The 15,425-nt window shown below is 38.0% G+C and overlaps 1 protein-coding gene across 9 annotated transcripts in view; it reads left to right on the forward strand.

Annotated features, from left to right (window-relative positions):
- The window catches only part of PPP2R2C (protein phosphatase 2 regulatory subunit Bgamma), a 191,069-nt gene that overhangs the window by 161,281 nt on the left and 14,363 nt on the right, over window positions 1-15,425 (forward strand). For all 9 annotated transcript variants that reach the window (XM_032686087.1, XM_032686088.1, XM_032686094.1 and 6 more), the window contains one exon: window positions 12,095-12,264. In XM_032686087.1, coding sequence (XP_032541978.1) covers window positions 12,095-12,264 — 170 coding nt within the window. The remainder of the gene's footprint in view (window positions 1-12,094; window positions 12,265-15,425) is intronic.

Below are 15,425 nucleotides of genomic sequence, written 5' to 3' on the forward strand. Positions count from 1 at the left end.
ATGATAAATGCTGAGACAAAGGCATCGTATTGTGTGGCTGGTTCCTTTGAGGAGCTGAGAACCTAAGGAGTCAACTGTGGTGGCTCTGCTTTAGTCACCTTCAGGACTGGGGCTTCCATTTGAAACATTGGAAGGAAATTCAGGAGAAATTCTCTTGGTGCAAGAGCGCATAAGAGGTTTAATGTCACTCAGTGCCTACTTGAACCTTTTTGAGGTAGGCAGATCTTATTAGTAGGGGCAGAAAGGGAGGAAAAAGCATTTGAATATTTAAATGAGACAGAAGTGGGGCACAGGTTTAGCACACAAGTTATTTTTTAAACTGAAGTAAATGTAGTAAAGAGCCTATGACTGGGCTTTTTGGCTGTAAGGAAAAGTGTGCATGCTCAGAACCTCTTAGGATGTGGTCTCCAATTATAGAAAATAACCTTCAAGGACAATTTCCTAAGCAGAGAAGTGTTCTGCCTTTGTTAGCTGTATCTCGTTGTACTTGTAGGGGGAATTCAATACCATGAAGTGAAATATAAGTGTGACACAGTGACACAATGCTGTGGGTTATCCTGTCCCACTTAATTGTTTTGTTCTGTAGTACTTTCATTTCTTCCTGTTAATAAGGCCTCCATGCCCCTGTAACTCATTGCCAAATGCCAATCACAACTTATTAAAGCCACAATACAGTAACCCTGGATGAAAGAAGGCGTTTTATGCCAGAAGAGAGCGCAAGGTCTAATGGTCATTGATTAAACCCCATTTTCCAGATCTATGAGTTAGAAAATAGCCATTTAATGTAGCACTGCTGCACTGAACTCAAGTCAAGCTCATTGAGAAGCTGAGCATGTACAGCACAAAATTGATAAGCAATGGTAGAACTTCCAAAATGTTAAAAGAGTAGGCCCATGTCCTGCTGATTGGAGTTTTGAGTATAGCTCTCAGAGGCAAGCAAAGCTAATTTTATAAAGCCCACAGTAGCCCAGAAGGATATACCATAAAACCCAATCAGTCTGCAAAATCAAGTTATTTACATGATTGTCTCTCTAGTGCCTTCACTGTGTGTCTGATTCTTCTTTACAGTAGCTAAATTTACATATGGTCCATATGCATGATGAGTACCCTGCTCTCCAAGCTCGGCTTGTCTTTCAGTCTTTCCCCATAACTGACTCCACTTCTAAACCAAAACACTACAACTGAAGTCACTGTAAACCCTTGTATTCTGCCATGTATCCTTACTTCCTCAGCTCTGTTTGGTATCACTGTGTGTTGCGTTTCAGATACTGTTCTGAGAACATAATAGATGTACGTATTTTTAGGGATAAAAGATCCAGTGTAAAACTTAGAAAAATACCTGGATAATGAGCATATGTTGTGAACTTCTAGGTTTTATTCAGATCTCTATAGCTGTGATAAAGTCCATTGCAGCCCTCGAGGAAAGGGCCCTTCCATTTGTACAAGCTTACAGAGTGCCATGAATAATTACTGTGCCATACTGTAAAAATAAATTATGTACTAATATCTGTGGTGTAAGTGAACTGACACGGGATGTTAATAAATTACAGTGTCTTGAAGATTTCTGGTTTGCTGAACTCAGTGGCAAAATCTCTCTTTTCAGCATTAGTGACAGGAGCCCTGCAAGATTTCCCTTATAAATCCTCACGGCTCTGACCTGGATGAGACGAGTATGTACTCATCCTTGATGCCCATGCTGAGATTTATTAGCAAGCAACCAATTTGTGTGATGAGATGTAGTGGGGATCTCTGTCCCTTAGAAAAATTATCTCAGACCACCAAATTATTCATAAAGCATCGAAAGAATATCAGGTCAGTAGTTGAATTTTAAATGGTCATTGAGATACTGATAAGGTGTGATAAAATGTGTTGTGTTTTTAATAGACTACCGTAAACTGCTTCTTATAACAGCTCTATAATAGATCATGCAATGCTGAGCAAGTATCAGAAGAAAGTCTTGTGTGGCCATAGCAAATGTATATTGGAGAAAGCCCAGCCTGTAACCAGGTACACACATAGTACTGTTCTGTGTTATTATCACACTTGGCAAGTAGTGGGAGAGGATGCCATCAAAAATGTTCAGGAGAGGAGGTGCCTAGAGGGATGCATGTCCCTGCTTATTTAGAATGTTAGAGGGGTGGGAATAAGGAAGCAGTCTACAGCATTAGAGGTAAAGATTTAAAACAGATATGAAAGTCAGACTCAAGCAGCAAGAAATAGGGATTAATTTAAATAATATGGAACATTTCACCTAAATAGTGTACTTGCCCAAAAACCCAAAGATTGCCTTTAAGACATTATTCAGGCAACACTCATGGTAATGCAGTGTAGAAAAAAGGCAGTTTAAGGAAATCTGTGGCAGCAGCAAAAGTATCATTTTTAGAGCAGTCAGCTGGGAACATCGAAAATAAAAGAATTACCCACCACAAATTCCATAAATTCTCATGCAAGGGATTCAGATGACACAGAAGACAAGCATAAGGATCCTGTTGCATTACAGCAATATAATATGCAATTGTTCAATTAAGAAATAGTTGCTAATTTGGTTTTGAGTTTTTCTTGCTAATATTATGTTCAGATGCCCTTATAAATGTGTTCGGAGTTAATATCATTCTTCCAAACAGCTTGTAGGCTAGATGGGTACATATGGCTGTTTCAACAAATCATATAATAAAGCAATCAGCTAAAGAAAACTGTGCTTGAACATGTGAAGTCAGAAAAACAATGAAGAACTTTTTCAGTAGTTCATCAGAATTATTAAAAACATTATTAAGTGGTAAATATGAAGTGTATAGTTATGCAGTATGGAAACTTAAGTCACTCAGGAGTATAACTCCTGTTGATATTTCATGTAATAGCCTTAATATCTTAAAGTCATTGCATACTTCAGAAGTAGTAATCTATTTAAATGCCATATGTTGCTTTAAGGGTTTTTTATTATTCATTTCTTAATATGTATTTGTAGACTAAAACCCTGTTTCTAATTATCCATTACCCATGTGCAAAATTTACAACAACATACTTCAAGGAAAGAGGAGCTGCAGTTTCAAGTTGATTGCTCTGTGTGCTGTGGTGATCTTTAAAATGCAGATTTTGGGGTTATACAGCATTAGCCCCTGTCACCATTCATGCTTTTTGTCCTCTAGACAGAATTCACAAGCTCCTGAAATTGGGGTCTGTAAGAGAAGCCATTTAGAACCCCCTCCCTTTGACCAAAGTGTTTATAGGTGACAATCCTAACAGCTGTCTTCTCTGGCCTCTCCCTGAAAGGAGCAAAGCATCCCACCTGGTGCATCCCAATTCCATGGGATCCAGTATCTTGAAAGTATAAAATGGTCTTGGGAGCAATGCAGAGTGAATTTTGGGTTTGGTTTGTCACTCAGATATGCCACCCAAAGATAATGGTGGTGATTTTTTCATTCAGAGTCCTCTTCCACATTTTTGTTTGAAATCCAGGCATGAAAGAAATGCCAGCCCTTCCCCAAGGATAAATGCCACTGTCCTGTCAGTCTGGCATGTAACTCAATTGGGTTAGCTGCTAGGCTTTTTTGAGATTACCTTTAATTTTAAAGAATTCAGAACTGTGGAAGCAGCCAAGACAAATCAAGGATAATCTACTTGAACGTGTTGTATTTTTAAAATTAAATTAATTATATTTACTGGTTGTTTGAAGCAGATTGGAATTTCAGGGACAAGACAACTTTCAGACCTCTGACTGAATATGGATTATCTTTCATTTGCAACAGAGAACAACCAGATGCACAAAAAAGCCTGTGACAGACTATCCCTGCTGGATTTGCTAATTAATATTGACCTTTCCAAATGAATGATGCTTATTGTCTGACTGAAAAAGGGACAACTTGTTTTTCTTCTATGTGAGCTTTACATCTAAAATACGCTTTTTATTTCTGCATCTGATCTCATGTCAACTTATCATCTGAGAGAGAGGGACAATCACCATTCTCCCTTTGTGCACTGAGAGGCCACTGTCCAAGTGATGTTCGCTTCAGGCAGAATCAGCAAGGTTTCATGTGACAGGAGTGAAATTTACCCGAGCTTCCAAAATGATTTGACCCTGTGCTTTGATGAACTCTTGTTCTTCCTATCCTAATTCTGGATTTATTTTTAAAGGCATACATATGCACTACAAAGGCATATGTTCATTGCTGATTTTGTATCCCCAGTGAAAAAATGTGCCTGTATCCTGAAAATTCTTTAATTATGAGTGTCACTAAAGATCTGTTACTACCACTTCATGCACGGTAAACTAGATCCTAGAATAGATCCTTCCTTGTGCAGGAATCCATTGTGCCGTTAGCATGGACTCCAGACCTTCCATTCTGCTCAGTTTGGATGAATGTATAATAAAGACATTTAAAACATGGGTAATGTAAATTCAAAAATGTTTCTACAGAAATGCAGTTATGTCTATATAGTATTTCTTTCAGTTGTGCAAAGTATGTTAAATCAGAGGAAGAAAAAAAGCTGATTTGTATACTTCTAGCTATCAAATAGAAGGAGGAAAGAGAAAAGCCTGAAGCAATGGTAAATGATTTATGATTGAAAAGGTATTTCTTTAACCCCTCTCCCCCAGCTACACACAGATAAAGCAAATAACTGCTCCAAGATTGATTTAATTATTCAGTCTATTAAAATTCCTCTCTTGTTTGCTTAATTTTTTTAATAGCAACAAATACTGCTTTTCAATGTCTCATGAAACCGACGTTCAAGATTTTGTTTCACTGGGGGACAAAAAACTCACCATTAATCTTACATATCAAGATCAGGAAGGCTTACGCATGAATTTGGCTGTAGAGGAGTAGTAGTTTTATGTCCCATTAATTCCACGGGATTGCTCACTATACGTGACATTAAATATGCACATAAGTCTTTGTGAGACCGAGGTTTAAAGAGCCTTGATCTTCTAGATTGTGCTTGTGGTTTTTTTCACTTCCTTGCTCTCTTTAGCACCATTTCTCTTTATTAACAAACTCACTGGCAAAGTTACATTAATCTAAGCAACTCTGTAGTGAAGCTCCCACCCACTGATCTTTAGCTATTGATCTGGCTTTGCCTTTCAGCACTAATGCACTGTCCCTTGTGGTTTGCGACAAGCTGCAGCAACTCACTGCAGATGGTAAAACAGATTCTTAAATATTGATTTGAGGCTCCACTTTTAAAAGCCATGCTCTCTAGAGGTATTGATGAGAAGCCTAGTTTTAATATTGGGTCACTGGATAAAGGAATGCTTTGTGGTAGGTGGAATTTCAGTCTTGTGGTGAGGAGGTAGCTTCAGAAATTTGCTCTGAGTAAAAGAAGAAAAATGATGTGTAAGTGACCAGGGCACAGAGAGGTGCCCTACGAATTATATAAAAACAAACAGAAAATTGAAATGCAAAAAGGTTCTGCTTTTTCAGTTTAAAACAGGATAAGCAACCACAGGCTACAGTAATATAAATTTTTAAATAAAGGTGTCTTACAAAGTAATTGTGTTTTACATTGCTTATGAAAGTGCATTCAAAAATTCCCACATGTGTATAATCATATTAATCAGTGTAGACCAAGAAGACAAGATTGTCGTATTAGCAGATAATTCTGTTATTGAAAGAGAATTTCTGAAGGAGATGAATATATGAGTGGATTGGCTTAATAGAAAACAATAAAACATTCGGAGATAGTGAAAGATAGAGTAAATAAGACTGGTAAATCAAATTATTATCATGAATAATGAAGCTAAAAGGCATAAAGAGACCATGAATTTCAAAGGGAACTTGCAGTTGGGATTTATTCACTTAGAATGAACTCAGGAACTCTTTTGCCTGAAATCCTAAAATAGATTTTATTTAAACAGTGCATGTTAGTGACTATACGTGGTCCTTCTGGCCCAGTGTTCTGGTTCTGGTAGCGGGCAGTAGCAACATCAACAGAAAATACATGAATAGAGCAAGTGTATATATAATCTTTAGCCTCTGCAATATGCAGTTGGAAACTTGAGCTTCACGGACTTTAGTGAGAATGAATTTACTGCATTTAACAATACTGAAATGGATGTTCAGGTTTTGTTTTTTTTTAATTTCTACAGTTACCTTTGAATCTGAGTATATTTTTTACCATTCACAATATCTTTCAATAAAGTCTTTAGTAGCTTAATTAGGCATGGTATGAAGAACCATCTGCTCTCTCCTTACCCTTTCCTGGTTTCATATGGTGACCCCTACTTGTCGATTGGAAGAGACAGTGTACAAAGTGAACTGTCATTCCCTATTCATCCTTTCCATGCCACTCTTTATTGCAAACCCCTCAGTCTTTCCTAGGCTGAGAGACCCCAGTCTATTTAGTCATTCCCTGCAAGCAAGGAATTTTGTACTTCTGGTCATTTTTATTGCCCATTTTTGTGTCTTCTTGATATCTCTGTCACATTAGAGATAAGTCCAGAACTATGCTTAGCTCAAGATGTAAGCATATCCTGAATTAACTGGCACCAAAAAAAGGCTTTCTGTGTTGAAGGATACCAACAAGTGTCATATGCTTTAAAAAAAAGAATAAGATTAGTATTTTTATATGCGTTCAAGTGAAATTTTGTTCAGTTTTTTTATACTAAATTTGATGAAATATATGTGATGGAGCAAGTCACAGCTGATCTGAGAATGGTACTAATTTGCCATCTAAAAATATTATAGTTAAATAATTTGTAAGACTTTTAGCTTAGGATCGTGTTTTGTGTGAAACATTGAAGTAGAATAGCCATGTATTCCAGAAAAAAAGAGTGGTTAAATTTTTTTTTATCAGCTATCAGGAAAGCATATTGGTTCTTGTTCCTTTTGCAAGTAACTGTGGCTAGTCAAGATGGGTCCAATTCCATTTCAAAGTACTGTTTTCCAGTACATTTTAATTGGGAATTGCAGCCATTTCCATTTGGGATCTGGAATTAAATAGGGTTGGCCTGGGACTGCATCTCTTTTCTGTGTTTATGAACCTTAAAGCCCACTGAAGGATTACCTGATCCACCATCAGTATTTCCAGGTCCAGCTGAAATACACCTGTTGTTTGTATACCTGTGTAATCTGTAATAAGTTCTTAATTCAGCCTAGCTGCAGACTGTTTGCTTGCTTATATAATAAAAATGAAAATTATTCTCCCCCTCTTGTTCCAGCATCTTTGTTGACCCTGGCTTCTATGGTCCTCTCCCTCCTCACTAACCCCACTGCCTCTTGTTCCACTGTTACCAAAACTGTCTTCACCCATTTGTAGCTTTGACCCTTGAACAGGAACTGGATGATTTTGTATATTCATTAGCTATCTTTTGAAGGAGAGAGAGTAATTTCATGTTGCAGAATTGCCAAGGATTTAAATCTAAGTAACAACACTTAAATACTATAAAAACAGAAGTTCTGAGGACAGGATACAAAATATGAACACTGTCCTTTAGGAAAAAAAAAATGCTTTAATAAGTTATTACTTGTTCATAAGTGGAAAGAAAATAGGAGGGTTTTTTTAGGTAGAGGGAATGACTTTTTAAGGCTGTCTCTAATTTTATCATATGACTGATGGTATTTCTCACCAAATCTGTGAAGCTGTTAAGCATTCATCTTCAAGTTTTCCCTTCCTTTGTTTTTTTCCCCTCAGATAATCACATGTGCAGTATGTATAAACATAATTTATTTTTCCTTTTCTTTTTAAATATATTCAGCTTTGTAATAGCAAAAAGTAGGTTTGATCTGTAGTTCTGCTTTCAGTCATCAGTAGCGGAAATTTCCAAGGTTCGTATCTTTATGCCTTAAGGAGTACACAATATTGTCATTGTCTTCTCCCTCACTAGTTCTTTGTTTCTCTTAGTTTTTACTGATAATTCGTAGTAAATACAGTTATCTGCATGGCCAGATGCTCAGGCCATGATAAAAAAAATTTGCCAAAGCTTAGACCCTATGTTTCTGTCTTTTAAAATCAGTGAGAGTTTTGTGTATCTGCACACCGTTGGCATGTCCTTCATCCCATCAATCCATTACCCATCAATCCATGATATACTTATAAATTCAGGTCAATAATAAGAAGCAGCTCTAAATAAACTTTCACTGCATTAGAAAGCTAGGTTTCCTAACTCCTGCCCCATTTATTTCAGATACTGTATTGCTTTCCCTTTAAATAGATAATTCTTCTTTGTGTTTTTATTAAAAACATTATTTGTATTTGTATTTTGGAACCATCTGTGTTGTGACAGTGCTGTGAGTGCTTGTGTTTTTATTTCATCCAGGCAAAAAGAGTGAAGGTAAGAGAAAAAGGAGAAGCAGAAGGAATATTCATAATTCAGCCAATGCATTACCCAAGGTCATATACTGTAATGTAGAAAATCGTGCATACTCCATCTTGTGATGATTTTGGGAGGAATGCAGGATTTTGTAGCTATATCAGATTGTGAGACTGTACCCACCCTATAAGACATTTTTAGCATTATTTTTAATATTTTTTAAAGTTCACATATGCCAGAATTTACAACCTGCAATGATTAAAGCTCTGCCCAGCTACTTGTTTAGAATTGAACTTGAAAATTACATGGGGTTGGTTTTTTGTTTTCTTTATTGGATGTATCTTGTCCAAAGTGTATCACTTTTAAGTGTGTGGAATCAGGCCAGTATTAATAGGATATTGCAGTGGCAGCACCTGTGACCCCCAGAGTGCAGCTCAATGAGAATCACAGGGTATTAGTAGTGTGTGCACCACGCTTCTTTTAGCTACTGCCCAAGGCATCTCCATTCTTTTGGCCGGTGAAGCTGAGTGAGATGGACCTTCCCACCCAGTCTTGCTGTTCCTGGCCTTTTTTTTTTTTAACTTCAAATATCTGCATCTATTTCTGCATGATAAATGCAGACATTAGAGATGCCTTTCCTATCCGTTGATTCTAAGGAAAGTCTCCATGCGTACCTTAGATCAGAGAAATTCAAGGAACACACAAGGAAACAGTGTTCTTTATGAGAGATAAGAGTTTGCTTCTCAGCAGATGGCAGTTTCTTTTGAGAAGGAAGCAACATATTTTTATGCTGCAGATTTTCTTCAGGATTCAGGAAAACAGTGCTCTGGCAAGTATCCTTCAACCAACCCATTCTTCTCTACAAAATCTGGACTTCTGTGAAAAGCTACTGGGGTTTTCAACTTGTGAGCAGGAAGCCATGCAGAAAGGAAAATTTTTACTTCCATAGGCAGACTTCTCAGTTTACCCCTGTATCTGCTAGTAGGGTAAGGGGCAGGTACAGTGTCTTCCTTGGAGGTTCCTCTTTAGACATTGGCTGTACTCAGAAATATGTTCCACTTCTCTCTGTAATCCCGTGATGTTTCTCTGTTCTAGAGGCCTGTCATCAAGGTCACATGTAAGTCTGAGCAAGTGTCATGTGGAAAGCTCAGCACATCACACCATTTGTGGTTTCTGTGTTCATTAGACAGCTAGACAAGTAACTTTGTCTTTCACATAATTAGGACTGTGACCATTATCAAGAACAATATTAATGAAAGTTAAATACCCTTTTTTTATGACAAATATTAGTTATTTAAAATTAATGAAGAAATTGATCAAAGAGTATAATCGAATCTGTAGTTGTATCTCAGTAAAGTTCAGATTCCAGGTCCTGGTCTAGCAAGATTTATTTTGCTACAGAAAAATAAGCTAGATTTGAAGTCTTGTGTTTTGGGCACTGATTGCTCCCTGGCATAAGAGCGGCCTCCAAAAGATAAGTCTGAACTGTAATGAATGGAAAATATGTTTTCAGTGCAGGCTGTCAAAACCTGTTTTTGCAAACAGTGGGATAGATCCATGTTGTATTCCTATCAGCTTGGAGAGGCCAAGGTTGAATTTGAATTGCTTTCCTTAACTGAAGTCCAAGTCACATGGCTGTCACTGCTGTTCTGTCTCCAATTATTCAGCTCATATTAGCCAAACTGAATGAAGACTCTGCTGTTTTGCAGTGTGTGCATAACCTTATGCTGATGCTAAACCAGAAATAGCCAAGTCCCATGAACACTATCTCTCACCTTCATTTCCTGAAGTTAATGCCTTGTTCTTGTTGCTCAGGCAGATGTTGGTAGTTGCTAATCTTTCTCTTCTTTTACTGGGAGCTGCTCCTTAATTTCCTGTAGCAATTTTCCTGTGTTGGTTATGCTCACTTATAGGAACTATCTGCAAAGAATTACTGCTACTAACATTTTTACTGCTTTCTTTCTGTAGTGATATGAGGCTTTCACGCTTCTGTTAGTTTCCACAGTTAATTAATCTAAGTCTTTCTAATACTTAATATGGTAAGGATAGAAAAGCAATAAACAGGGCAGATAAAGGATTAAATAAATGGTTTAATCTCATTAATTAACAAAATACAGAGTATCCAGGTACAAATATTACTCCTCTTCTAATCACTGGGAGTTGGATAAGCCACATAGAGCTAAGAAAATATATCTAAGCTATAAATGAAGGTGTAGTTCAGTTAGTGTGGGTTTTGTTTTTTACTTTCCTGATTTTAATAGCAGCTTCACATCATAATTAGGAGGATGAAATTCCTGCCAGCCAAGTACATAGTTTGGACAGATTAAAGGGAAGAGGTATGAGAAATGATAATTGCTTTCTGCTCATCAGACTTCTATTGAAAATCTGACAGGATAATTACAAAATACCTACCTTTGCAGAATGTCTAGGCAAATTTTTAAAGAGCTATTTAAAGTTGTTCGTTTACAATCTGTCTGAAAAGTTTTTTCCCCTCTTCTTGAGGTAGTTAATTACAGTTGAGATGTGTGGTGCATGTTTAAATATAGACTTTCTTCCCATGTGCATGCCTGGCTGCATTCCACTGCCCACCCCCAAAGAAAATTGCCCATAATTTTTTGCATTACCCCACATACTTCACCCACGTACTCACCCTTAGCTTTCAGCAGAACATTATTTCCCCTGATGGAAACTAACCTCATTGCTTCCAACAGTCTGAATCATAGTCAGAGAGATAAATTAATTGAGAGAGGAATGTTCCAGTGGACTATACAAAAAACTTTATTCTGACTGACAGTAAAAAGGTGTTCTACTTTCAGGTGGTTTTGTGTCTCATCACAGTTTTCAAAGAATATTTTAGGCATAGGTCCCAAAAACCTACTGATTTGGTTGAGAACTAAGACCCTGAAGGTCTGACTTTCTACTGAAGTTCCCCATATAAGGTCATTTGAATCACAGGGCCACAGATACCTGCAGAAAGACAACAGAACTCTGGGAACCTGGTAGGCAGGGTTAGAGTCATCCAGTATCATTTTTGTGTGCAGTTGAACAGGGATGACCAATCTCCTAGCTTACAAGAGCTGGATTTTCAATAAGCAGTGTTCCATGATCTCCTTCCTTGTTGCATCACACAGAACCACAAACAGTCAGGGAGTTTAATGCTTTCCAGAACTGTCAGCAATTGCGCATCAATTACATAATTCCTGCATCCATGTGGTAAATCTCTGTCTATTTTCTGCTCACCTCCCAGGAAGAGGTAATTGCAATTTGCAATTGCTTTCTAAAATTCTCGTGTTTGGTCTCAGACGCCTTCAGATATGACCGACGAGTATCCTGCAGCCTGGCCAGCTGGTTCTGGCAACCAGGGCAGGCTTTGAGTAACCAACCTTACCAGGGATGCCAGGATTGTTGTGGGACCATAGGTACACCTCTTATGTGACAGGGATGCCAGGATTTTTGTGGGACCATAGGTACACCTCTTATGTGACAGGGATGCCTGAATTTTGGTAATATCAGGAAACAGGATGTGTGGATCCTGGAAAGGATGACCATAGATGAACTGCCTTGCTATAGGTATCTGTAGTCAACTGACTGGTATATTTACATAATTTCCCAAATTGATGCTTTGAGTCCATAGCTATGACATTAATTAATATAGTATTTAAAGCTTACAGTTTGTATTTTTATATGAAGTTAAAAGAATAAATTAAGCTGGGCATATAATTAGTTCTATATCGTGTTCCTTGGTAGATTGAATTACGTGTTTCACAAGAAATGCGCACTTCAGGTTGTACAACAGAGCATTTTTTCATATAATTCTAATTTGTCTCTTACTTCTGTTTCTTTGAACAGTTTATGAAGAACCAGAAGACCCCAGCAACAGATCATTTTTTTCAGAAATTATATCTTCAGTGTCAGATGTCAAATTCAGTCACAGCGGTAGATACATGCTAACAAGAGATTACCTCACTGTCAAGGTTTGGGATCTGAACATGGAAACAAAGCCCGTAGAAACATACCAGGTAGGACTCTCCTATGTCTTAAAATGCAACAATATAAAAGCATCTCACCATTGAAAAACTGAACGTTTTTGTAAACTTCTCATCTGAGAAGCAGCAAGCTAGGGAACTCATCAAGGTGGCCGAAATCTTCACAGTTGTGTCCTTGTAGGTAGAAAAGAGCAATTTCAGCGTTTGTAAGGAACCTGGGGAGTCAAGATAACACTCCCTGTGGGTTGAGCTCTTGAAAGAAATTATTCTTCTAACAAGGGAAATCATCTCTGCACTCTGGCATCTGTTTTCAAATGATACATCTCACTATTAACATTTAAAGTTACTGAGGGAAGATTTTGTGTGTTGCTTAACCCTCTGCTCCTGCGAGGACTGCTTAGAATTTACACCTTTGTCATTTCAGGACTGCTTTTTAAAACTTCATCTCTGTGTTTCTCCCTTGTGCCTAGTTCTAGAAGTGATCAGTGTTAAACCCTGGCATCACCACTGACACAGCAGTTCACAAATGCCAGACAGATACATCTGGTTGCCTGAATTCATTGCGATATTATCCAGACAAAATGCCAGTGGCTTCAGCCAGTGCTAAGTTTGTACTCTGACATCTGTTGTGTTTGGCAATAGAGAGCTGAGCTTACATTTTTTTTACTCTGGCTTGAAGAAAGAAAATATGTCTGTGACACAGAAACTCCTTGTTACAAAAATGCAGTAAGAAAAAACTGTCAAGTTACCTACAGAAGAGTATGCAAAGTAGGAAAAATGTCATTCATCTGGCTCGTGTTGCTTACTGAGAGACAGTCCTGTGACAGTCCTAGACCAGTCCCTTGTTTTCTGTGTGTGTATAATGGCAGGTGGGGTACAGTAGTTCACAGTAACTGTAATTAAGACTGGTTTTAAAATAACATGTGATGAGAGTTTGGTAGTGTGTCTTGTCAAAACAACCAAAATTTCCCAGTATTTGTTAGGTAGTGTTTAGTAGACAGAGTGGGCCCCAGTGTTTTTCAATGCACCTATTACATTTCAGCAGATACTCTCCAGTGTGTCTCCTATTAGTACTGAAAAGTCTGAGCCTATGTACCTTTAAAGCTACAGAACTGGTTATGCACTTAAAATGGCAGTACTTGTAATGCTAAATGTGTTAGAAATGTTGATATGCTGTGAAAATGGAGTAGGAGGGTAAGGGCGAGACTGTGTTTTATATAACAGAATGATATCTCAGATTTTGGCAACTTAGGTAAAACATTATTTTATACCTATGCTAATTTAGTAGGCAGCCTTGTCCCTGGAGAGGAATAGCTGGTCAAGCCAACCTGTTTGTCTTGACACCTGCTTTTATTTCCTCGTGTACGTAGCTGTGAAACAAGCTGGCAACCCTTAAATTAGTCTGACACCCAACAGTAGGGCCAATTAAAAAGTCATATTTCTTCATGCTGAGATGGGAAAAATTAGTATAATGTAAAATTTTCAGTACTGATAATTACAGTCAGAAGCTTATAGAAAAAAAAGACAAGACCCGCAACAACAAAACCCCTATAAATATAACAGTGTTCTTACTGCCTTACTTTAACCTTTGAATTGCCTTTTGTTTTCGAATGTTTGTCCAGTGCCTTGTAAAGAATATACAGATGTGTTGCTGAGCATTGCCGTGGACTAAAAGAGAATCTGGAATCTGGGGGGCCTTGGGAAGCCAATAACACAGGACTCCAGAGGATTCACATAGTTCAGCTGCTCTGAGCAACCTTTCATGTTTTTTAACTGCAGAGAGTAGAAGGATTCTGTTCTAAGAAAAAGTGGTTTAAATGACTCTCTTAAATAATTTGTCTTACAGGTATCTCTCTCTCACATACCTAAATCTCATATATATATAAACTTGGAAATTTCTCAAAAGGTTTTTTTGTGGTAGATCACCTGAAGGCAACAAATAAACCTAACATTTTCAGTTATGTACCCACATAATTATGATGACAAATATATCATTAAAAGATTAAAAGGTGCTCATTAAAAGATTGTATTTCTCATTTCATCCACTGCATGGTAGCCACTTAGATATTACCTAGGTGTGAGACTCAGGAAGAGGGTCACAACAGGAGACTTCACACAGAGCTGTAAGAAAGAGCAAAGTCTATAACTGTACTGCTTCATTATCAGGTTACAATTTTAGTATTAAAAAAACCAACAAACAAAAATGAATGATTCATGCAGGTCCTTTTTCATATCAGTGCTGTGGCTCAAAGAATGCTGTTGCATAGAGCAGCTGTTGCAGTCCTGCTGAACACATCTGCTGACTGTTCCAACATGATTTTCTCCTGTTCATGTTTCACACAATAGAAAAAGGGGCAGAGTATGGTCACTGGACAGCACTAAGAGAGCCATACAGCAGAGTGGCCAATGCTTGAATGTTGCAAGGCAGGCCTGCCTAATAGCCTACTCTTCTGATGCTGCCAGGTGAATTAACCCAGCAGAAGCCTCAGCAGCAGCAAGGTGAACACTCATAATGGCTTGATCCACTTTTGGCAGGGTCTGTAGCATAGGGATTCGGAGTAATGTGTCACCAGTGCAATTCCTGATTGTGTCTGTTCAGTCCCAGCAAAATAGCTCCCTGTGCAGATATGTAGTCTGGAGCACAGAATTGCAAGATAATTCCATGAGGGTCTGACCTAAAACATTGCAGTGAAGAAAAGGCAAATGCCTTTGGTAATTAGTTAGGAATTAATTTGGTTTGGATTCAAATACTATTCTTATGTGATAAGACCAATATGTAACAGACAAGGCAAATCTGATTTTACCCTCAGTTGGTAGTGGCAGATGAACATATAAACAGGGTGAAAATTAAGTGTTTCTTCCAGTTAGTTTTTCATAGTCACTTCAAGGGTCCAAATGTGTTCAAATGTGGTAACAAAAGGGCCACATAAGGAGCAAGGTGGTTGTCCAAGTCAGTAGTGCAAGTCTGACAGTCTTGACTTGACAGTCAACAAAAAGGAACTGAGACCTTGGGGTGGTAGGACATCTGAGAGAGGAATTGCAAAATGCTTTTTGACAGAGCTGATAGAAAGGCACAGCTCCAAGCTGTGGAGTTGGGCACACTTTACAAAGGGTGTGTACATGGCAGTGGTCATGACAGATGGCTGCTGGAAATGGTAACAAGAGAAAGACCTAGAAATGACAGTCAATGAGGC

The sequence above is a fragment of the Chiroxiphia lanceolata genome, chromosome 4, assembly GCF_009829145.1.
Source record: "Chiroxiphia lanceolata isolate bChiLan1 chromosome 4, bChiLan1.pri, whole genome shotgun sequence".
In the NCBI taxonomy this organism is placed as follows: Eukaryota; Metazoa; Chordata; class Aves; order Passeriformes; family Pipridae; genus Chiroxiphia; species Chiroxiphia lanceolata.